General features: G+C 36.0%; 1 protein-coding gene across 3 annotated transcripts in view; it reads left to right on the forward strand.

Annotated features, from left to right (window-relative positions):
• Nucleotides 1-17,838, forward strand: part of Sap47 (Synapse-associated protein 47kD) — a 207,274-nt gene extending 189,436 nt beyond the window's left edge. The window contains exon 8 of one of the 3 annotated variants that reach the window (XM_090379020.1): nt 17,004-17,206. In XM_090379020.1, coding sequence (XP_090235146.1) covers nt 17,004-17,065 — 62 coding nt within the window. In that variant the 3' untranslated portion in view covers nt 17,066-17,206. Of the gene's footprint in view, nt 1-17,003 lie in introns of all 3 variants that reach the window. The other 2 variants (XM_090379022.1, XM_090379019.1) reach the window with 2 other exon arrangements.
• Nucleotides 17,839-25,518: the final 7,680 nt, after the last annotated feature.

The raw sequence follows: 25,518 nt of genomic DNA on the forward strand, positions 1-25,518 counted from the left end.
GTATTCAACCCCGCTGAAAATGGGGCTGCGTAGCTGCAGGCCGCTCCAACCCATGCTAACCACAGTTCACCGGCGACAGTGCCTACAATAGGCACGCGAGCATTAAAACTAGACCTTGAGTGATTGGAAGAAGGTCGTCTGGTCTGATTAATCACGTTTCCTGTTGCACCATGTGGACGGCCGGGTACGTGTACGTCGATTTCCTGGGGAAGTGATGGCGCCTGGATTCACCGTGGAATGAAAACAAGCCAGTGGCAGGTTGAAATAACTGGGAGTAAAGTGGAGGAGAAACTGTTGAAGATAAACACAAGAAAGGCACCCGGGGTGGATGGGATCTATCCAGTTATATTAAAGGAGGCAGCAAAGGAAGTAAGCAAACCCTTAGCCATAATTATGAGAGCTTCCTTGGACTCAGGGGAGGTACCCATAGACTGGAAATGTGCAAATGTGACCCCAATTCACAAAGGAGGATCAAAGGCTGACACAAGTAATTATAGACCTGTGAGCTTAACTTCTGTTCCAGGAAAATTAATGGAGACACTGGTTAAAGAAGCACTGCAGGATCATTTAGACAAGACTTCAGTTATAGCTCAGACACAGCATGGTTTTGTTAAGGGGAAGTCTTGCCTGACCAACTTGATTGGATACTATGATGCAGTCACAAAAGAACTGGATGCAGGGAATAACTTTGATATTATATACTTGGATCTTAGAAAGGCTTTTGATACTGTTGCACATGGAAGACTGCTACACAAATTGGAGCAGTGTGACATTGGAGGCAAATTGCTGCTTTGGATAAAGGGGTGGTTGAGGGGGTGGACAGAGAGTGGTAATCAATGGACACTGCTCATCGTGGACTAATGTTATTAGTGGAATCCCTCAGGGCTCAGTGTTGGGTCCATTATTGTTTTCTGTATTTATAAATGATATTGATGATGGTATATCAAGCTTAATGTCCAAGTTTGCAGACAATACAAAGGTTGGCAGGGTTGTCAAGGACACTACTGACACTATGCTGCTGCAACAGGATCTGGAAAGGTTGAGCAGATGGGCTGAGAGGTGGCAAATGAAGTTTAACATTGACAACTGTAAAGTACTACACATGGGAAACAGCAATCCCAGAGCAACGTATCAGCTCTGTGGTACTACACTGACAGTGGTAGAGAATGAAAGGGACTTGGGGGTGGTTGTGCAGGCAGATATGAAGTTCTCTGAGCAGTGCAAATGGGCTGCAAGAGTAGCTCATGGTGTATTGTCAATGATATACAGGAATTTTTCCAGCAGGGATAAGGAGGTGATTATTCCATTGTATAAGGCAATGGTTAGGCCACATCTAGAGTACTGTATACAGGTCTGGAGGCCTCATTTCAAGAAGGATGTAGAGCTGCTGGAACAAGTACAGAGAAGGGCAACAAGATTAGTGAATGGAACAAAGGGGTGCTCTTACGAAGAAAGGCTTAAGTTTTGCAAATTACAGTGTCTGGAAACTAGGCACCAGCGAGGTGATCTGATAGAGGTGTATAAAGCCTTGAATGGTTTAAGCATGCTCAATGCTGATGGGATTCTTCCTCTAGCTCAGAAAAATCACCTGAGAGGGCATAAATTCAAATTGAGGAAAGACAGATGTAGGATAGACGTGCGGAAATTTGCCTTTAGCCAGTGGGCGGTTGGTTGGTGGAACAGACTTCCATCCCTTGTGGTGGAGGTTGATAGCCTAAATAAGTTTAAGGCTCAGCTGGACAGGTATTTTGAACGAACAGAGGGGTGAAGTGGAAGTGGGTGTTTTTTTTTTTTTTTTTTTGGCTGATGCTGCGTAAGCTTGCTTTCTTGCATCAAATGCCTCTGCTAATGCTAATACCCTGGGTCCAGACATCCATGTGCCGGGCACTCTGGCATCTACCACCTACCTAAACATCATTGCTGACCAGGTACACCCTTTCATGGCAACGGTCTTCCCCTCTGGCGGTGCCGTCTTTCAGCAGAATAATGCCACACCACCCAGATTGTTCAAGACTGGTTCGTGGAACATGAGTAAGACTTCCAGGTATTGCCCTTGCAATCAAATTCCCCAGACATCAATTCCATCAAGCATCTGTGGTTTATGCACACAGATGCTTGATGCAGCAACTCCGATCTGCAGCATCTCAACCACAGACCTTACAGGAGTTAAAGGATCTGGTTATGTGTTAGTACCAGATACCACAAGACACCTTGTCCTGCTCAATCAGCTTCAACTTCTTGAAAATCTGCTACCAATTGCCTAAATGCTGATCTTCAGGTAATTCTCCAGTGGGGCAAAGACAACTTAGTTGATTTCAACCCTTCTAAAACTCAATCTTGTCTTATATCTCGCAAAAAGGATTCTTCTGCTCCTATGCTTATCTTTAGTGACACTCCGATTTCTAGGCAAAATGATATATCTCTTTTGGGGATCACCCTGACTTCTAATCTCTCTTGGCACAAGCACATTACAAATATTGCTTCCTCTGCATCTAAAAAACTTGGTTTTCTCTTTCGCTCTTGGCATTACTTTTCTTTCAAACAGCTGCTCACTCCGTATAAATCGCAAATCCGCCCTGCCATGGAATATTGTTTCCACATCTGGGGTGGTGCCCCCAAAACCTCTCTCAGGCTTCTTGATTCCATTCAGAAGAGGGCAGTTAGGTTAATTAATCATTCATCTCTAAGTCTCTCCACTCGCTTTCTCATAGACATACTGTTTCTGCTGCATGCCTCTTCTACAGATACTTCCATGGGCACTGTTTTTCTGAATTGGCTTCTATAATTCCCGCTCTCTCTTTCAAAACAGTCCGAACACGTGCTGCCACCAGCCAACATCTGTTTACTGTCCAACTTCAAACCCACAGAACCAACTTTTCATCTTCCTCATTTATTCATTCAACTGCTGTTTTCTGGAACAACCTTCCTTCATATGTATTTCCTGAAAATTACAATCTACAGAAGATCAAGTCCAATGTCAACAAATATCTTCTTTCATCTTCTCAACCTCCAGTCCAAGCACGGTACTAAGTACTGCAAAGTAGTTTGTACGTTACTGGCGGTTTCCAGGATTTCCCCTATGTCCACCGTTTGTTAAGCGATTTATTATAGCCAGCTGAATTAATTTCTCTAATAGCAAAAAAAAAAAAAAAATTTTTTTTTGAATTTGGATTTTAGAAAATACTAAGTTCGAGATTTCTAGTAATTCAGTGCGGAGTATCTGCAATTAGCAAGTTTTCCAGTTAAGAACTGTCCCCTTCCCTCCTTCGCACTTCCTGCTGTTCTATTTACTAGTTTATTAGTTGCCTCTTCGTTGTACAGTAAACCCCCGCTATTCGCGGTATCTGTATTCGTGGTCGCTGATTTAACATAAAATGAAACCTAAAAAAATGTGAATTTTAAAGCGCCGTGAACATTTTCCGCCATAAAAAAACATGGGCGTGGCTAGAATTATCTTTCCCGGTCAAAACAGCGCTTAGTGGGTGGGGGGAGAAGGGTGACAAAATCGCGAGCTTGGATGTTTCTCGCTAATCCTTGTTCGGTATGTGTTATGCACTTGCCATGGAAGGTTTCGTCGTTTGTTTTTAATTTATATGCTTTTAAAATTGAATAAATTTATCAATTTATAAATTGATATGCTTACAAAATTGATAAATCTACCATTTTGCAGTGTAAAACATTTGGATAAGTTCTTTCTAACCCGTACAAAAATATGGTTACGAATAACAAGGGAAATGTGAATGTGAAATTATCAAAGAAGGTGATGACGTTGGCGAATAAAATTGAGTTATTAGACAAAATTTCTAATGGTGAAAGTGTCTTCTCAGTGGCAAAACATTATAAAATCAATGAGTCAACGGTACAATCAATCAAGAAATCGGAAGGAAAAATCCGCCGTAGTGTCCGTGAAAACGCGCTAATTGCTTCAAAAATTTGCTCTGTAACTCGTGATGTTAAATTAGAAAAAAATGGAAAAGCTTTAAATCTGTGGATAGAAGACCGAACTCAAAATAAAATTCCGTTAAGTTCACTCATCATTCGCGAAAAGGCAAAACTCCTTTATCAACACTTTAGCGAAACTGGTGATAGCACTGGCGGGATAAGTTTTTTTGCTAGCAAAGGGGCGCTGGTTTGAAAGATTTGTTTGAAATTTCTAATAAATATTACATTTAATATTAAAGTGTTTGGTATTTTCATTTCGATGCCATATGCTTGCATTTCACTATGTACTGTCTATGTACATAGTCATATTATGAAGGTACATATAATACATACATAGACAAAATTTTAGACTAGTTTTTCTTTTATATTTCATACTTTGGAACGGAACCCCTTTATTACTATGGGAGCCATAACTCAGTATTCGCGTTTTCGGTATTCGCGGCATTTCTCAAGAACGTAACCCCCGCGAATAGCGGGTGTTTACTGTATATATCTATTTACTATTAGAGTAATTTAACAAAAAAAAAAAAAAGAGAGAGAAGCGGCAATTAATTAACGGGATTACAGATTAGCGGAATTACGTTAAATACTGTCTTAGTGTATGTAGTATGTTGTGCGTGTTGTTTGTGGCTGGCTTCTGGCATTTAGCAGCAGGGGGCCACGGAGATAAGTCCCAGCCCCCCCGCTCCCGTCCCTAGCCACGTGGAGGCAGCCAGGTTCTACTATCTTTAAGTGCCCTGCGGGCCAAACTAGCAAAAGCTAGAATAAATAAAAAAAAAAAAAAAAAACCCTTATTGACTGTGGTACATGGCTTATGAAGATTTGTCACTTACCTATATCGCTTGCTCATGCTCCCATACTCGCAGGGCCCAATCCTGTCCAGTGTGGGAGCACCATATTAAAGAAATAATAACTCTTTGTTAATTCTGTGTTACATAGTTGGTACATTGATCTTTGAGGAGTTTAGTCCTGTTAATGCGTGTCTCTTATCCCCAACACCCGCAGGGTCAACCTGTCAGGGCGGGGTCATACCTGTGTTTGTCTTACTAAGTCTCAGTTTTGGTAATTTTGTGAGTTCGTCCCTCTTCCCAGCCCTGCAGGGCCCAGTCCTGTCTTAGGCTGGGGGGAGAGAAAATAGAATAATTTATCACAACAACAAGAGAGAGAAAAAAAAAAAAAAAAAACTCACTGAACACACTTCACTGTGGTCCTATGTCCTGGTTTTTTTGTCTTCCCTGGCTTGGTTGGTTGTCCGGTCCCAGTTGTTGCTCCGTTCTCCGCTGCGCTGGTCACTTTTATGCAAAGATATGATTTAGCAGTGCCAGTTATAGGTTGCTTATATTTCTTATTATTAATTATACTTATATATTTTAATCATTTGAGAGAATATTAGAATGCATTAATGTCATTTTATTATTGCAAAATTCTTAACGTTGTTAAACTGCATTGTTCTTTGAATAAATTCAAATTAGTTTTAATGCATTAAAACGACACGAGAGAATATCCAGTGTCAAAAGAGAGTATCCCAGTGCCCTTGATAAGGAATTACATTCGTCATTCACTTTCACTCGTGATTTCTGATTGTAATTTTGTAAAGTTGCACTGATTTAGTGCATACCCGCCCTTTGATAACACGGAAACCCTAAAATTGTTTATACAAAACCCAGAATAGCTGTCAGATTAGTGACACCTTTAAAAAAATCACAGTAGCGAGGCAACTTGTTGTGCGGGTGCTGCACATATGACTATAGGTTCTAATACCTCTCGTGTTTGGGGTTCACATAAAAAAAAAAAAAAAAAGAAAGAAAGAAATCTTGTAATTTCCATGTCTCGCCGGGTACGAACTGTTTTGGTTGCACGTGGAGGACCAACATCATATTAGGTGGGTGGTCACAATGTTTTGGCTCATCGGTGTATGTCGCGTTCTTGCCGAAATAAACCTGATATCTTTTGCTACATTTGCAGAGAAGTGGTATTAAAATCGCAGCAGAAGCCACTTTTACAACTTGTGAGAAAAGCTTATAAACTCTGTTTTGGATGTTTCGGAGATCAAGATAAAGTATAGGCTCCAAAGCTTTCTTGTAGCTCATATGTTCAAGGACATTAACAGTCTGGCTTAGAAGTAGTCATAAATTGATGCCTTTTGCTGTTCCGATGATATGGCGAGAACCTCAAGACCACATAAACAATTGTTACTTTTGCATGACCAATATTTCTGGTTTTTCTCTGAAATCCAAGCATAAAATAGAGTATCCCAACATATTTTCTGCTCTAAGACTGGTTCCTTGCAACGATACATTGCCACTGCCAAAGCCACCAGAAATTTATGGACTTGACTCTGATTCAGGATCAGAAAAGGAATCTGCAGAAGATGCAGAACCCAGAACACGTACACATCCAGACTTTTCAACTCTTGATACTGCAAAGCCACATCTAATCACTCAGGCAGAATTCAACAATTTGGTCAGAGATTTGGACCCATCCAAAACCAAGGGTCAATTACTAGGATCACGGCTTCAGCGGTGGAATCTTTTTGAAAAGGGTGCCAGTGTGTGGTGTCTTTTTATAGGAAGAGGCAATCTAACATAATGACTTATTATTCCATGGATGGTGCTTTGGTTTATTTTAACAATGCCCAGGAATTAATGAAAGCGTTACATCTGGTGCACATCCCCGAGCATTCTAGGCGTTTCATTGATTCATCCAAAGTCAGTTTGAAAGCAGTTTTACTCCATAATGGAAATAAGTATCCATCTATATCATTGGCTCATGAAGATCACATACAGGAAACTTATGAGAACCTACAGGTTCTTTTGCAAAAAATATGCTATCAAGAATACAAATGGAATATCTGTCCCATCCTAAAAGTGGTAGCTTTGCTGACTGGGTTGCAAGGCAGATACACTAATTACTGCAGATTTTTATGTGAGTGGAACAGCCAAGTGAAGGATTGCTGCTATAGGGTAAAAAAAAAAAAAACATTCAAAAACATATACTGGAACTTTTTAGGCAACAAGAAATCACAAAATTACAGTGAAATTGTGGATAAGCCAATTTTAGTGTATAGTGAGTTAGGATGCAACATGTCGTTAAAGCTTCATTTCCTATATTCCCACTTAGACTTCTTTCCTGAATAACTTGGGAGTGGTCTCCAGTGAACACGGTGAAAGGTTTCACCAAAATATTTCTCAAATGGAAAACAGATACCATGGAAAATGGAGTCTAAATATGTTGGCAGACTACTGTTGGAATCTTGTACAGCCAATAGACGATTATAAAAGGCAAAAAGGAAAAAAAAAGTGCTTTGTTATCAGATAAACATTTTTATAAATAGAATAAAGTTAATAGACCCATTTTTCAATATTTACTACTGTATGTAACATTTTCTTAAAATATATGAAATCTTTTTTACTAGAAACTTAGTTTTTGATTTTAATCCCTTCTCCCTTAAAATTGGTGGGTGTTACAGCAATGTGGTTGCCATATTCCTCTGGAGGGGAATACAACTACCATTTGTCAAGTGTGGTACATTAGTTACAAAGTAAATTTTTGTAAACAGCACATGACATCCTTTCACCGATTAGAAGTTACACTTATGATAGGTAAAACTGCTAAGACAAAATACCAGACAAAAATATACATGAAGTGAGAAGTGATTTATGGAGAATTCACATGACTTCACTTCAGCCCTGTGATAGGCTAGACAGTTTGGTTTTGATTTAGTTTTCTCAAACATGATAAATTCTAGGGCATCAGAAATAAATACATGGTGAAATCAGTAAAAGTTTGCAATTAGCTGATAAATATTTTACTAAAAACTAATCACATAAAAATCCACCATTTTGGATGCAACGCCTTAGGTACCCCTGCTTGAGAACCACGATCTTAATGGAATTAACCTGCAATGACAATGACCCATTTAAAGTTGTGATTAGGGAACAGAGCAAGACTTCTTTTAGGGGGAAAAGCAGGCACCTTGCTTAGGAATTTTCAACATTAAGCTGATTTTTGAATGATACTTTTTATATATACTGTAGTTTTACATATACAGGAATTCCCCGACTTGCGTAAGGGTTGCGTTCCACGGAATGCTACATACGTTGGATTTTACGCAAGTCAGAAATCCCCCCCGTCTTTGGGCAGCACTCGCAACTGTTCTCACTGAATTGATTGAATCAAAAAATAAACGTTCGACGAACGTGTAAATAGAATTATTTATTGTATTTATTCAATTATTTATCTCATGCGCAGGAAAAATTGCAAAAGTATGCAATTTAAAAAAAATTTCAAAATTATAAAATTACAAAAAAAAGAGAGGAGACAGGCATAATGTCAGTAAGTTTTACTTCTCAAACATCGTTGCCAGAATCAACATCTTCAGCTGATAAGTATGCCGCTGCCGAGGTTGAGGACTGTGGAGATTTAGAAGCCGCTCAACCTTACGAAAGAACATATTAATGGATGACTGGATGGTGGCTTTTTTCTTTTCATCGTAGATTTCTTTGTTGCAAGCAAGCATATCATTCACCGCTCTGTTAACTTTTAAGAATCGTTTGCTGTCAGGATCCATCTTCTCAAACCTCGCCATCGCCGATACAATTTCACGAAATGCCATTGCCATCTCTCTCTGGCTCTCTGGTGATGAAGCGTCTCAGCTCCTCATTTGGTTCATCTTGAACTTCCTCAGCATTTTCTTCTTTCTCTATAGCTGCCTGCGAGTCAATAAGTTCTTTGTTAAATAATTCCTTCTCTTCTTCCTCTATTAACTCCTCCACATCTTTGGCATCAACATCCAACTGAAGTAGCTCTGCAACCTTTACAACCTTATCTGTAACCTCTTCATATGATTCGTCTTTTTCAAATCCTTCGAAGCCTTTTATGTGCCGTGGCCATATTTTCTTCCATTCGCCATTTAAACAACTTTTAGTAATTTCCGCCCAGGCCTTATTAATGTTTAAGATGCCGTGGTAAATATTGTAAGATTTTCGAAAGTCTCTTAATGCAAAATTTTTCTCATCGTCTACTGCAGACAATGCCTGAGCAAATGTTGTGTGTAAATAGTATACTTTTAAATTCGAAATAACACCCTGATCCATAGGTTGGATGAGCGAAGTCGTGTTTGGCAGTAGAAATATGACTCGCATTCGAATTGAAATCATCTAGATGCCTAGGATATCCAGGAGCATTATCTAATAGAAGCAAAATCTTGAAAGGAACGTCTTTGTCTTTACAATATTTTTCAACCTCTGGAATGAAGCAGCATTTAAACCAATCCTCAAAGAGAGATATTGTTATTCATGCTCTCTGGTTCGATCGGAAATGCACAGGCAGGGCGGCTTTACTGATGCCCCTAAATGCATGAGGATTTCCAGAATGGTACACAAGCAATGGTTTTAATCTGTAATCTCCCGCTGTATTAGCCCTAAGCAAGAGCGTGGCCCTACCTTTTGAAACCTTGAAATCTGGCATTGTATTTTCCCCTTTCACAATGTATGTTCAATCCGGCATTTTTTTCCAGTAGAGAGCAGTCTCATCAATGTTAAAAATTTGCTGCGTTGAATACTGCCTTCAATAATTTTTTCCAACACATCACAAAATTGTGATGTGTTGGGGAAAAAAAAGTGTCGTGTGCTGATTCTGCAGCTGCAGAATCAGCACACGACTTCACTGCATACTTTAAAGTTGTGAAAACCAGCGCGATGCTTGAACTTATTACACCACCCATTGTTTGCCATGAACTTGGGTTGGGATTCACCTTACTTATCCTTAATATCTTTATAAATACTTGTTGCTTTTGATTTAATGGTCATTAGACTCAGGGGCACTCACTTCTGAATCTGATTTTTCCATCCATATTATTAACAGCTGTTCCATCTGCGATATAGCAACTGAACGCTGTTTTGTGATCACTGTTGATATTAAGTGCGTTGATCCCTTGACATGTTCTTTTATACACACACTGTCCTTTAAAATAGTATTCACTGTTGAAGCAGCGAGACTTAATTCCCTTGCAATAGATCACAAACTTTGTCCTGCTTCGTACTTCTTAATCATTTTTGTCTTCATTTCTAAATCGATTTTGTTTCATTTCCTGGCACTACCACCACTTTCACTTTTCATTAGTCACTTTCCCTTCATCATTGTAATATGTAAATAAGAATGAAGAGAAGTTTCTGAAATCTTTTTTTTATATGATTGAATGTTTCAGTGAAGGGGTACACATTTCACCATAATAGCATGAAAACCCACACAATTGCAGTTATCAGTAATATTACAAATGCAATAAAATCGAATTTACTACCTGTTTATAATTAGATACACTAACAGAAAAGCCCAATAAACTGGAAAGTGCAAATTGTTTTTATTGTTTTTTGGTCATGACCTCCAGAAACGTGCTTTAGAAAAAATATCACAGAGGCTTTCAAAATTGATTCTTATAACGGGAACATATGATAACGATTAAAGGGTAGTGAAATTTCTATTATAAATACAGTATGACTTTTTTTAGAGAGATAAATAGCTTAGTAATATAGCAAAATTTTCAACTTCCTAGGACTTGAAACGAATTACAAAAAAAAAAAGCATGTTACTGGGTTCACATTACGATATTTTCATGATACCTCCATTTATTCCTACAGAATGCAAAAGACGTTTCCACAATTTTTGTAAGTTTGCACTGGCCAGCAAAAACTTAATTCGAGGAGTTCCTGTACTGATATTTTATTATGAAGTGACATATACAGCATCTAACAATAATAAATGCAACCCTGTTATTTGACACAATGAAAATTATTATTTTTGTAATTAAGTTTGGGAACAGTATTTTTTTGGCTGTGATCCTGCCACCAAGTTTCTGTTCTGTAGCCCATGACTATACCATAATGGTCCTCTTATTATATACAAGGTGTTTCAATTAAAATGTGCTGGGGTCTATCTTACCTATTTTTAGGTCTAATTTATTTGTCATCAGGGCAATTTTTCTCATAGATGAGCTGAAATTTCTGAATTATATGTTAAAATTAAATTAAGTATTACTATTTAGATTTTATGATTTCTAACTTTAAGTTTTGCTTAATTAACTTTTTTTAATTTTTTTTTTTTATTATTATTATCAGCTATATGGTGCAAGGAAGCCTGAGGCTTATGCTGCACCAGCCAAAAAAAAATTCCCGAGTTATCCTAAGAGAGAGAGAGAGAGAGAGAGAGAGAGAGAGAGTCAAAAGGGAATCACCAAGAAAGAGAAGAATGATGATATCCAGCTCAGGACCCTGGGTGTGCCAAGCCCATACTCACCAGATGTGAGCCCCTGGAGGCAATAAGCCTCAGGCTTCCTTGCACCATATAGCTGATAATAATAATAAAAAAAAAAAATAAAAAAAAGTTAATTAAGCAAAACTTAAAGTTAGAAATCATAAAATCTAAATAGTAATACTTAATTTAATTTTAACATATAATTCAGAAATTTCAGCTCATCTATGAGAAAAATTGCCCTGATGACAAATAAATTAGACCTAAAAATAGGTAAGATAGACCCCAGCACATTTTAATTGAAACACCTTGTATATAATAAGAGGACCATTATGGTATAGTCATGGGCTACAGAACAGAAACTTGGTGGCAGGAATTTATTTATTATTATTATTTTTTTTTTAATAGTAAAGTTGTTCTCTCTCCTTGGTTTTGTCTAAAACCATCATTGGTGTACTTATGAAATGAACATAAATCGATTTTATCTAAAGAAGAAATAATAATACTAATAACTTGTTACTAGTGTACAAGTTAACTCACAGAGTTAACTAGTGTACAAGTCAGTACGTAATCTGAGGCTTTAGCCCTAAACTATTCTGTAATCTAAATTACTCTACACACCATCAGGTACCTCTCATATTGTGGAGTTATACTTTGCAACTGGGTTGTCATCATTGCAACGCCAAGGTATCTGCACACCCACTGATGAGGAGCCAGTAAGCTCTGAAACGGTGCCATATGGGTGATGGTATCAGCTGAGAATAAGTAATAATAGTCTTTTTTAGCATTAGCATTAGTAGAGGCATATGATGCAAGAAAGCAAGCTTATGCTTGCTTTCTTGCATCATCAAAAAATAAAAAATAAAAAAAAAATAAATAAATAAAAAAATAACCACTTTCACTTCACCCCTCTGTTCTTTCGAAATACCTGTCCATCTGAGCCTTAAACTTATTTACACTATCAACTTCCACGACAAGGGATGGAAGTCTGTTCCACCAACCAACCACCTGCTGGCTGAAGGCAAATTTCTGCACGTCTATCCTACATCTGTCTTTCCTCAATTTCAATTTATGCCCTCTCAGGTGATTATTCTGAGCAAGAGGAAGAATCCCATCAGCATTGAGCATGCTCAAACCATTCAACGCTTTATACACCTCTATCAGATCACCTCGCCGGTGCGTAGTCTCCAGACACTGTAAATTGCAAAACTTAAGCCTTTCTTTGTAAGAGCAACCCTTTGTTCCATTCACTAATCTTGTTGTCCTTCTCTGCACTCGTTCCAGCAGCTCTACATCCTTCTTGAAATGAGGTCTCCAAACCTATATAGAGTACTCAAGGTGTGGCCTGACCATTGCCTTATACAAGGGAATAATCACCTCCTTATCCTTTCTAGAAAAATTACTGTATATCGTTGATAAGACACAATGAGCTACTCTTGCAGCCTGTCTGCACTGCTCAGAGAACTTCATATCTGCCTGCCCAATTACCCCCAGGTCCTTTTTATTCTCTACCATTGTGAGTATAGTACCACAGAGTTAATACATCGCTCTGGGGTTGCTGTTTTCCATATGTAGTACTTTACATTTGTCAATGTTAAACTTCATTTGCCACCTCTCAGCCCATCTGCTCAATTGATCCTGTTGCAGCAGCGTACTGCCATTAGTGTCCTTAACAACCCTGCCAACCTTTGTATCGTCTGCAAACTTGGACAATAAGCTTGATATACCATCATCAATATTATTTATAAATACATAAAACAACAATGGACCCAACACTGAACCTGGGAGGACTCCACTAATAACATTAGTGCACGATGAGCAGTGTCCATTGATTACCACTCTCTGTCTTCTCCCACTCAACCACCCCTTTATCCATAGAAACAATTTGCCTCCAAGGCCACACTGCTCCAATTTGTGGAGCAGTCTTCCATGTGCAACAGTATCAAAAGCCTTTCTAAGATCCAAGTATATAATATCAAAGTTATTCTCTGCATCTAGTTCTTTTGTGACTGCATCATAGTATCCAATCGAATTGGTTAGGCAAGACTTCCCTTAACAAAACCATGCTGTGTCCGAGCTATAACTGAAGTCTTGTCTAGATGATCCTGCAGTGCTTCTTTAACCAGTGCCTCCATTAATTTTCCTGGTACAGAAGTTAAACTCACAAGTCTATAATTACTTGTGTCAGCCTTTGATCCTCCTTTGTGAATTAGGGTCACATTTGCACATCTCCAGCCTATGGGTACCTCCCCTGAGTCCAAGGAAGCTCTCATAATTATGGCTAAGGGTTAGCCTACTTCCTTTGCTGTCTCCTTTAATATAACTAGATAGACCGTCTTCTCCTATTGTGAAGTATTACTTATTTGAGGTAGTGCAATATCATAGCAACTCATTGTGAAGGTATTCAAAATATGAGATATACGTAATCATGCCAATTCATAACTACTTAAGTAGTTGGCTATGTACAGAAATGATGCAATTGCACTAACTTGTACACTAATGCTAATAACTTAACACAATAGTTGTAGCATGAGGAAATATAGAACTGAAATTGTACAGCTGATGTAGCTAAGCATGCATACTGAAGAGTGAACACCCTACATAACCATTGTTTCTTTGTTTTTTTACTTCAAAATAAAATTGGCTTGCATTCATTTCAGAAGTACAGAGATGATATTTTTAGACTAAACCAATGAACAAGGAACATCTATTCCCTTGAGAAAAATGTTGATTAGGCAAATTTAAAACTAGAAATTGTATAATCTAAATCCAATTTTAACATCTAATTGATATCAATTTTCAGCCCAAAATATTATAAAAAAAAAAAGTTCTCATGGCAAGTGGCTAAAACTTTTGCATGTTGTGCAGACTGAAAATTCCAAAATCCTACTCTATCTACCTAGATTGACTTACTGCAGTCCTGACTAAAGAAGCTTTTAAGAATTCCTCTAGCCTCCTTAGCAGCTGGATAAAAAAAGAAAAAGAAAAAATCCATTTTGGTAATTAGTAATTTACCCTCATGAATGGTATTTAAAGCATCGTCTGCTTTAAATACCGTTTTACTTTTTGCTTGGAGAGGTTTGGGTTCAAATCTTGTTGCATACTGGAGAAATTCTTAAAGACTTCTTTAGTCTGGGCTGGAGTAAGCCAAGTCTAGGTAGGCACAGTAGGATTTTGGAATTTTCAGTCTGCACAACATGCAGATTGTTCCTATACCCACATCACAATATGGCCTTAGATACTGATACACTTTATAAATAATAATAAGAATGGAAATAGTAATAATACCTATTTAACCTAAAAGAATGAAGAAATAAGAATGATTCTCCCTTCCCCTGGACTTTTTTTTTAGTAGGAATCCTACCACAATTCTATTAATCTGCTGGGATTTGAGATTTTATTTTCATGTATGAACAATGGTTGTCAGCTCATTGAATAACTAATATTGATTAACACAGTTGAAAGTATTTGGAATCTCATTTGGACATCCACATTCTCTTAAACTAATGTTTGATTACTGAAATGTTAGTAACAGAATTTTATAGTGACAGAATTATGTTTTATAATTCTGTCACTATAAAATTTGTTTCTTTACCTTTATGTAATTTACATTTTTACCCAGGTGTGTAGTCCTCCAGGAAGCACAAATCCCAAGCAACTGCTTGGGACTTGTGCTTCCTTTTGTTTGTGTTTAAAGTCATCACTACTTACCATACATTCCTTGGTGTGATGCTGTTAACTGATTTAAAAATCAAGGACTTTTGTCTGTATTATTGTTGGCAAGCGATGCAAGGAATCAAGCTTATACAGAATCAGCAAAAAAATAAATAAATGTGCCACATCACTTGTCAGTACTCTCAAATAATTTGTCTAATTCCTCCTTAAACTTATTCAAAGTGCCCACTTTCACAACACCAGATAGAAATTTGTTCCAACAATTAACCATCCTTTAGCTGAAAGCAAATTTTCATGCACCTATCCTGCAACTGCTTTTCTCAATTTAAATTTATTCCACCTTATGTATGTTGCTTGAGCAAGAGTAAGCATGCCATCAGTATTATCTTACTCAATTCATTCAAGGCCCTTAAATATCTCAGTCAGACCTCCTTGCATTGCAGGTACCTATTTGTTTTCTCTTAATAATCTCATTGCTCTTCTCTGCACCTATTTGAGCCAATCCACATCCTTTCTGAAATGAGACTGCCAGACATGTATGTAGTACTCAAGATGTGGCTTGATCATTGCCTTATACATTGGAATAATTACCTCCTTATCCTTGCTTGCAAAATTCCTGTATATCGTTGACAACCCCAAGAGCTGTCCTAGCAGCCTATATGACACACAGTCGGACAAGCTGCTAGGACAGGTCATGGGGTAAAGCCTGTCTGTCTGTCTACTTTACCCCTAAGGTCTTTTTTGTTCTCTGCTACCTTGAGTGTGTAACTATCCCATTGATATGTTATTTTGGGATTACTGCTATCCATATGCAGTACCTTGCATTTATATTATACTTCACTTACCACTTCTCATCCCATCTCTACAATTTTTATGGTAGCATTATATCCTGATCCCTGGAAACATTTTTATTATCTGCAAACTTAGACAATAAGCTTGATATGTCTTCATCATTATTGTTAATAAATATTGAAAACAACAATGGCCCAGCACCAAACCCTGGCAATACCACTAATAAGATTAGAAGAATAGTGCCTATTGATAACCATTCTCTGTCTTCTCCTGCTCCTCCACACCTCTGTCCACAGCAGTAGCTTGGCCCTAATGCCACACTGCTCCAATTTAAACAGCAGTCTTTCATGTGAAACAGTACCAAAATCTTTTCTGAAATCTAAGTTATGATGTCAACATTACTTTTTATATCCAGTTCCATTTTAATTGCATCACACCAGCCAATTGTCAATCAAACAAGTTTGCCCCTGAACAAATCCATGCTTTTATTGTTGTGTATTGCTTTTATTGCTAGATGGCTTATATCACTTCTTTAATCACTGACTTATTTTTCCTGGAACACAATTTAGCTTTATAGGTCTGTAATTACTCACTTCAAGCTTTGATCCACCCTATCTAAATTAGGAGACATTTTCTCATATTCAGTCCTTGTGGATTGAAGAATTGCATATTGAATAAATTGATTGAACCCTTGCATTCAATCAATTCATTCAGTTTGCATAATCCCCGAAGCCGAGTATGCTCTCATAATTGCTGGCTAAAGTTTGCTAACTTGTTTTGTAGCACCTTTTAATGTAATTGGATAGATACCATCTGCCCCAGATATATTATTTACTTTTAGCTTGCTGTTATTATTTAATAGTAGTAAGTATTAGTATTACTGCCTACTTTTAATATAATACGGTAATCTCTTCCCAAATCCTGGTATTTGTAGAATTTTATTTTCACATTCAAACATTGGATGTCAGTTCATTGAATAACTGAGATTGACTAACACAGATTTGAGTTCTCATTTAGACATCCATGTTCTGTTAAACTAATATTTCAACTGAGGTACTATTCTTGGCTGCCGATATTTAGGTAAATTCAGTATAGTGTGAGGAATTAAGGTTGAATTTGGACGTGAGGAGGATTTAAATAAAATGAGGTGGATTCTCAATAAAATAGTAAAATATATATACAGGAAAAGGCTTGCTCTCTCTCTCTCTCTCTCTCTCTCTCTCTCTCTCTCTCTCTCTCCCCCCCCTCCCCCCCCCCCCCAACTCCCTGTGTGAGTGTGATAATTTTTTTAATATATATGAAATAGCATAAATTTCTGTGTATAGTTCCTAACTATTCTTTTGCAGAAGAAAAACTATTTTACAGACATAAAATATTTCAGCAGTCTTTATCAAATATCACAGTGTGAATAATCTTCCTGTAGAGGATGAGTGGGAAAAAGAGCTTCAGCAAGAGTTACAGGAATATGAAGTAGTAGCTGATGAGGCCAATGCAGGTGATGACCCTGAGTGGGAGAATGAAATTCAGCAAATGTTAGAAGAAGAAAAGGGAAAAGATGTAGTATAGTTTCAGTGGCTGGTCCACATAAATAAATAAATATATATATATTATATATAAAAAATATAATGCTTGTGTTGATTGTTTTCCTCTGCTACTGTCATGTTAATCTTTCATGCATTTGCCACTGATTCTGTCTGTTGTAAAACTGTGATGACTTGTAAACATCTTCAGCACTGTTTTATAGTTTGTCTTCCATACCATAGTTTTAAGAGTAAATAGTATTTTGAATGTCCCATTCCGCAAAAAAAAAAAAAAAAAAACAGTGGGAGGGAATCATTCTGCTGATAATTATATGAATATGAAGAAAAGTGCTTATCAGCTCACCTCTTGCTCTTTAAATATACACTAAAGAAATGATGGGTTTATATTAAGAAAAAAGATTTTAGAAAATGAGATCAAGAACTTAAATAAACACCTTATTAATTTATTATTACACTTAAATAATTTATAATGTAATTTTTAGTAATGGAGTATGTATAGGATCCCTAATAAATCACTACCCATAAGCAGATAGATGTTTTTTTCCTTCTGAAACAAAGTTATTATACCTTCCTTCCTTCCTTTTAAAATTAACTGATTTTGATTTCTTATTCTTTTTGTGTATGTAAATAAAAAGAGGACAGCAAATGTGGTATGAACTGTTAATTGTTATATATCTTCAAGTTAAAAAATATATATTAAGTTCTGAGTTGCAACTGCCTTTGCACACTTGTACATTTGGTTTATATTTGGTTTCTTACAGAATTGTTATTTGGCTCAGGAATATTACTAATAGTATCAGAAATACTTTATAAATATATTAATTTAGATGTTGCACTTCTTTTTTTTAATGAAAAGTTAATTTAATGTTTGAATTTAATCAGCTTAATATTTCATATTCATCACATATAGAATTAAACTTATTTTGTATAATTTTTTGTATCATATTGTTATTATTGACTTTGTAAGACAGTAATAATGTTTATTTGCAATACTTTTAGTTTTGTCTGTGGGCTTCATTTATATATTAGTGGTAATTTTTTAATATGTGTAAAGTTGAACACAACCTGTAAAATCAGCAGCTGAAATTGTTTTAATTTTCTTCAATATTCAGTAAATAATGTTTTGTTCAGATATTTTTAACAGACACTTCTTGTTGAAAGCCAGTGTGATGTGAAAGTTGAATTTCTTTCAAAACTAATATTATGATAACATACTTTACAGTCTGTGATATGCTGTTCATCAGTTAACAGTGGGCTGTCTAACCAAGGCCAACTGCTCATCATATATCTGTCTTAACAATGGCAAACCATCCAATATTATGAACAGACTCACACATGAGCCCATTGAAGCATATCCCTGTTTATAGGCATTGTTTATTTTAAGTGATTTTACATAAAAAGTTTCTAAATAACCTTTTACATAAAATTATTAGATTTACCAATCATTGTTCAAATATATAAAGCTTTTTGAGGCATTGATATTTTAAAAGACTGTCTGAGTGGACCAGAATATTAAAACCTTAAGCAGTATTTTTAAAAAATACTAATCAACAGAAACATATAGGTTAATTAAGTGGAATGAAAATAAAGATATGTGGAATTTGCATTATAATTTGTGTTTATTATGAGAGGTTTTTTTTACATTATCATTTTGTGACTCCGCTATCCCATATCTTCCATTAAAATGTAATTTATCTCCTTAGCCATCCCATTAAAAAATTAATTGCTTTGTTATTTTATTATTGATTTCTCGTTCTTCCATTATTATTATTATTGATTTCTTGTTCTTCCATTATTATTATTGATTTTCTTTTTATTCTTCTCTCATTTAAGATGTAACATGTATTGCTAGCCATATCCTTGATAATTATTGTTGCAGGCAGCAAACTAGATAACCCTCAGCCTCTTTTATATCAATGCTTTTTTTAATGACTTTTATCAAGAATGTATTGAAAAGACTAATTTTTAAATTGTCTCCAATATGTGAAAACATATTTGAAAATAACTAATGTCATATAACAGAATTTTCCCAGCTACATTTACCAGTGAAAATTTTCACTTAAATTAATAATAGAAGTTTTCTCCTGAAATATATATTAACTTAAACATTAATGTTATCAGACTCTAAATCAGGGGTTGGCAGCCTTTTGGTGAAAGCTTGACTTCATTCAGCTGTGGGTGCTGAGTGAACTCAAGTCAGGGTAAACACAACTCAGCTGAAGTCAGAGTAAATGCGCTTAAGTGTTTTGCATTTACTCTGATATGGAGTGTCTAGTGCCAGCAGTGAATTTTTGAAATGAGGGTGTTTAAGGAAGTTGCCTATTATTATAATGCAAAAATGCACATGGTTGTACAATACACATTGAGCACGGGCATCACTTTTAAATTAAATTGGAATATAGGCACACCAGTCTCTCTTTGTGATGATGTCACAAAGATGATTGAATGAAATTGTGCCATTTGGGATGGCCCTGGTACTGCCTTTGGCACCAGTGCCATAGTTTGCTGACCCCTGCTTTATACACTTGTGTTCTCTTATTGTTCAAATTAGTCTCTAGAAGAAACCTTCCCATTATAAGCATTGTGGACAGTACATGTTTAAATAGCATTTTTGTTGGCATTTTCCAATAATATCTTTATTTTTCACATGACCAACAAATTCCGTTTCTAATTGTATTTGAATTTTATATTTTTATGTTTATAAATCAACTAATTTGTAAAAATTTTAGGAAGTTGTAAGCTTGTCAAGTATTATACTTGGATGTTTTTATGAATTGTTTCAACTTTATTATTTAAACAAAACTGATGAATAAATGTTGAAACATAACTTGTTTTGTTCAGTACTTATAAAAAATATCTATGCATGCACATTTTAATATTTGTTACATTAAATTTTTGCACTTTTTCTCTGTATGTGTTGCTTTGAAAATTTAAAAACCAGTATTAACTGAAAAATGCACGATACAGATATGCTTCTTGATCAGTGTTAATTAATGTTCTTTATCATATACATTTAAGACTTTATAAGATTGATGTGTTCTTATGGCACCACATCCTCTCTACCCCTCCGATTTGATGCCTAATGATTTTTTCTTCTTTTCTTAAACTTGAATGCTCAAATTAAAGGGAGATTACTTCCTTTCAACTAAAATCTTTCTAAATAATCCTGTATAATAACAGGATTATTATAACTAGCAATGTATTGTATTTTTCTTTGAATAATACCTTGAGCTGAGCTAAACAATTCTATAGAAATGTAATTTTTATTTTTCTTCTTAGCAAAGTACATCCAAAATGATTAAATAATTTTCATTATTTTGGGACTATGTCAGATAGTCATTTTTAATGCATTTCATTTTTTAATTGATGCAACTGTATAAGATTGGTACCTGAAGAGTGATTTATTGATATCTGATTTCATGATAGGAAGAATTGTAGTAGTAGTAGTAGTAGAGGCATGTGATGTAAGAAAGCAAGCTTATGTAGCATCAGCCAAAAAAAAAAAAAAAAAAACCCATTTCACATATCCATTCCTTCTAAAAGTTTGTCCAGTTCCTCCTTGAATTTATTTAAGCTATCAACTTCCACAATGACAGATGGAAGTTTGTTCCAGCAATCAACTACCGACCGGCTGGCTAAAGGCAAAGTTCTGCACATCTGTTTTACAACTGTCTTTCCTCAATTTGAATTTATGTCCCCTCAGGTTCATAATCTGAGCAAGAGGAAGAATCTCATCAGAATTGAGCCTGCTTAACCCATTCAAGGCCTCATACACCTCAGTCACATCACCTCTCAGACACTGCAATTTTCAGAACTTAAGCCTTTCTTGGTAAGAAGACCCCTTCGTTCCCCTCACCAATCTTATGATCATTATACATTTCTTATGTCCATGGGCAGGCTTTGAGACAGCATTTTTTAAGTACTAAATAATAATCAAGTTCTTATTTATCATAGTATTTTATAACAACTTTGTAGCCAGTAACTTTGTGTATTTTGATCACTTAGTAAAGCATAGTACATGTATCACCGAATATTGAACCAAGTTCATGGATAAATGACAGAAATGGGGGTATGGTCTCGAAATGTCTGGACCAAAACCCAACTTGCAACTTTTACATAACAAGAGTAAACTAAGATTATAAATTGCCACATTAAATACAAGGACATTAAGAACTGAATCAAGAATAGCAGAACTTGAAAATGCTGTACTCCACATATGTTGGGATGTCATCAGAATAGCAGAAATCAAAGGAAAAACAGAATCAATTGTAGAGAAAATGCTGTACTCCACATATGTTGGGATGTCATCGGAATAGCAGAAGTCAAAGGAAAAACAGAATCAATTGTAGAGAGACAAAGTGGAAATATACATGGAGGTATTGCAAGAATGACATTCTAGGGCAAAATGGCATTCGCTTCCTAGTACATAGGAGATGGAAGAACTACATCAAAGAATTTAGTGGTGTCTCAGACTGCATGGCTGTTTTAAAACTCCGTTTTAACAAAAATGCCATACTAACATTGACATACTAACACACCAACAGGCAGCCATGAAGATGACGAAATAGAGGAATTCTATGACCAACTAAATTCGGCTATAAGCAACTTTGGAATAACCTGGACTGTTGTCATGGGAGACTTCAATGCAAAATTGGGCCAGAGATCAGCAGGGGAGATATTTTAGGACCATGTGGCTATGGAACAAGAAATGCAAGGGGAGAGAGAATGTTACAATATGCATTAGGACAGAATCTCTTGGTGATGAACACTTATTACAAGAGGAGAATAAATAGGCATTGGACATGGCTATCGCCTGATGGTAAAGCAAAAATGAAATTGATTATGTATTAGCTACCAACAAGAGCATATTCGAGAATCAGGAAGCCATAAACCAATTCCGGTTTAGCACCGATCATCGCTTAATCCGAGCTACATTATGACTGAACACAAAGCATCTAAGAAACAAAAGGTTTACTAACAGAAAAACAAGTACCATCCATCTTAGTGATAACCAAGAAGGCTATCTTCTTGAGTTGAATAACAGATTCACTCCACTTTCCTCCCTGGGTGACCTTGGAGTCCCAGAGCTGTGTGACAAGATAGATAAAACAGTAGTGCAAGCTTCAGGAAACCTTAAAAAGTCAAATAATACTACCAAACTATCACAAGATATTAGAGGTATGATCAAGAAAAGAGAAATCCTCAAGACAAACAGATTTGCGAGTGCAAGACAGAAAATAGAATACATTGTAATGGACAAATTAACCAAAAGAACTATAAGAAACTTCATACACAGAAAAAATGCTGAAAGGATATGAGAGGCACTTGAAAATAATGCATCTACAAAATGGGCAATAATAGTTGCTGCACCAGGCAGAAAATGGATTCAGTGCCTATGAAATGAAAATGACATTGGTCAAACAGGAAGAAAGGCAGTTATTGAAATAGCTACGAAATTTTACAAGAAGCTGTATGGTGACGAGATCTCCAGTGTTGAGGCTGATACTCACAAAAATTATCAGACAAAAGAAGCAAGAGATATTGAAGTTCTCCCAATAACAGATGGAAACACAGCATTCACTAAAGAATTTAAAAAACAATAAAAGTCTGGGTCCGGATGGCATTACAGTGGAAATGATAAAATTTGGATATAAAGAAATACTTCCATATTTAAAACTCCTTTACAATAAAATACTGCAAACAAAAATCTTACTAGCATAGTGGCTAATGTCCCACATAATACTTCTCACAAGAAAGGGCAGTAAATCAGATATTGCCATTTACCGCCCTATCAGCTTGATTTTGCAGAATTACAAAATATTTATCAAAATAATTCAAGAACATATTTCCTGCTTGCTGGATGAGAATCAACCTGTGGAACAAGCTAGATTCAGAAAAGGCTTTTCAGTGACTGACCACCTACACACTTTAAATCAAATGATAGAGAAGTACCAGGAAAATACAATAAGATACTTTACCTGGCCTTCATTGATTACACCAAAGCCTTTTGACTCCGTTGAACCACAGAGTACTCTTTGAGGCTCTACAGCAACAGGGTATCCCAACAGAACATGTCACCCTACTGCAGCAAATCTATAAAGACAGCTCAGCTGAAATAAAATTGGATAGATTGGGAGAGAAATACCAGATCAAAAGAGGAGTTAAACAAGGTAACCCAATCTCACTAAAACTATTTACAGCTATACTAGAGTATATTTTCAGAAACCTAAACTGGGAAAACAGAGGAATTAATATCTTGGGAAATTAAGCCATCTAAGATTTGCCGACAGTATTGTTTTGTTCTCAGAATATGCACAGCAATTGCAAGAAATGCTAGATGAATTAAGGAAGGAAAGTGAAACTGCTGGCTTAGACATCAATCTTGAAAAGACAATCATGACAAATTATCAACAGTATCCCATTATAAATCTCGATTACACACATCTCAAATTTATTAATCATTTCACATATCTGGGACAAATTATCTTTTCACAATCACCAGACACATGAGACTAATATGAGGTTGAAAAACAGCTGGAAAAAATACTGGATGCTTGAGGACTATATGAAGGGAGAATTTCCAGTTTGTCTAAAAAGAAAGCTGTTAAATACATGTATAATTCTATACTTACCTGCGGAGCACAAACCTGGTCCCTTACTAAGATGCAAGAAAAAAATTACAAGTAGGACAAAGAGCAATGGAAAGAAGCATGTTGGGCCTGTCACCCAAAGGTCGAGTTAGAAATGAGGAATTACATAGGAGAGCTGGTATAAAAGATGTTATAGTGGAAGCAAAACATCTAAAGTGGAAATGAGCAGGTCATATTATGAGAAAAGAAGATAATAGATGGAGTAAAGCTGCAACTGAATGGATACCGCTGGAAGGACATAGAAACAGAGTTTGATATAAAAGGAGATGGTGCGACAAGTTGAAGGAGTTTGCAGGAGGAAACTGGCCAACCATGACACAGGACAGAAAAAGATGGAAGATTTTGGGAGAGGCCTTTTCCCAGAAGTGGGATAATAATGGCTAAGAAGAAGAAGAAATCATACTACACAGCGAAAGTTAAGGTATTAAAGTTTTGGTTAGTGTTGTAACATCCCAGTTTGATTACCATCAATTATGTGGTTATAATGTTCGACTGAAAGTCAATGTCCTAGTTACCTGCCCTAACGTGACAAGTATTACATAATCAATAGTAACTCCAACTTTTTTTTTTAATTTGTGTAAATTTGATGTAAAATTGTACTGATGGTGGCTAATAACCCAGATACTTAAAAAAGACCAGGAGTTAAAATCCACTGTTGTCAAATCCATGGATCACACTAACCATGGAATTGGACCACCTGATTCATAAAGTTTATAACCAGATATTCACAGACATGAATTGGGAAATGAAGGTTATGCAATTCTTTTGAGTTATGAAGTGTTGATCTAAGTCATCATCAGTGATCTGTGTCAACAGAATATTTTTTAATACTTCATGATACACAATCCCAATGATGTTTTTTTTTTTTTTTTTTTCCTGATAAGAAAACTGTACTATAAACCTTCATTTGAGCACAGAATGTATTTAGCCTTGGACTTCATATATAACTTTGCATGAACATAAGGTTTCATACTGCCTCAAATTCTGATATTTTGTTTATTTTCAGTCTGGACTTGGTACATCATTGCCTAAGATACCATAAAAAGGAAACAAAATCAAACTCACTAGTCCATTAAATGCAGGCAGTTATCACTGAAGATGAAGTGGTTGGTGAAGTCTTCACTGTCCTCTATATCAAAATGTTTACATAGATATATAATGACATATCCTCTCATCATCATCATCTGTGATGGTTTTTAGCATTTATAGTTTGTACAGTTTTAGACTCAATCATTTTCTCAGATTATTCACACAGTGGGCTGGGGTATTGAGGTTGGTGACTAGCTTGATATCTTGATTTTTAGTTCAAACAAAAGCTGATCCATATCAACTTCTAATTTTTTAAATTTTTATTTGTTTTTATTATTTATTTGTTTATTTTTTTGGCATATAACAAAATTCCTGTACTAGTCATAAATGGGATGTCTCTCAGAGGGAGTATTTTTTCACATTATATGCAAAAAATTTGTTGAATTTGTATTTCAAGTTAAAAAAAAAAAAAAAAAATAGAGGAAAAAAGACTGCTCTCATTATGCTCCACTGAAAGTCATCTTCTGCTGTTTAGATTATGTGCATGTATGTTAACTATTGACAAAACTCATTATTAATCATAATAACTTAGCCTTGAATTGACTTTTGTACATTGCTTGATATGTTTTACTAAGTTCAAA

Source organism: Mastigoproctus giganteus, chromosome 8 (genome assembly GCF_048544385.1).
Source record: "Mastigoproctus giganteus isolate SK-2022 chromosome 8, ASM4854438v1, whole genome shotgun sequence".
Classification (NCBI taxonomy): domain Eukaryota; kingdom Metazoa; phylum Arthropoda; class Arachnida; order Uropygi; family Thelyphonidae; genus Mastigoproctus; species Mastigoproctus giganteus.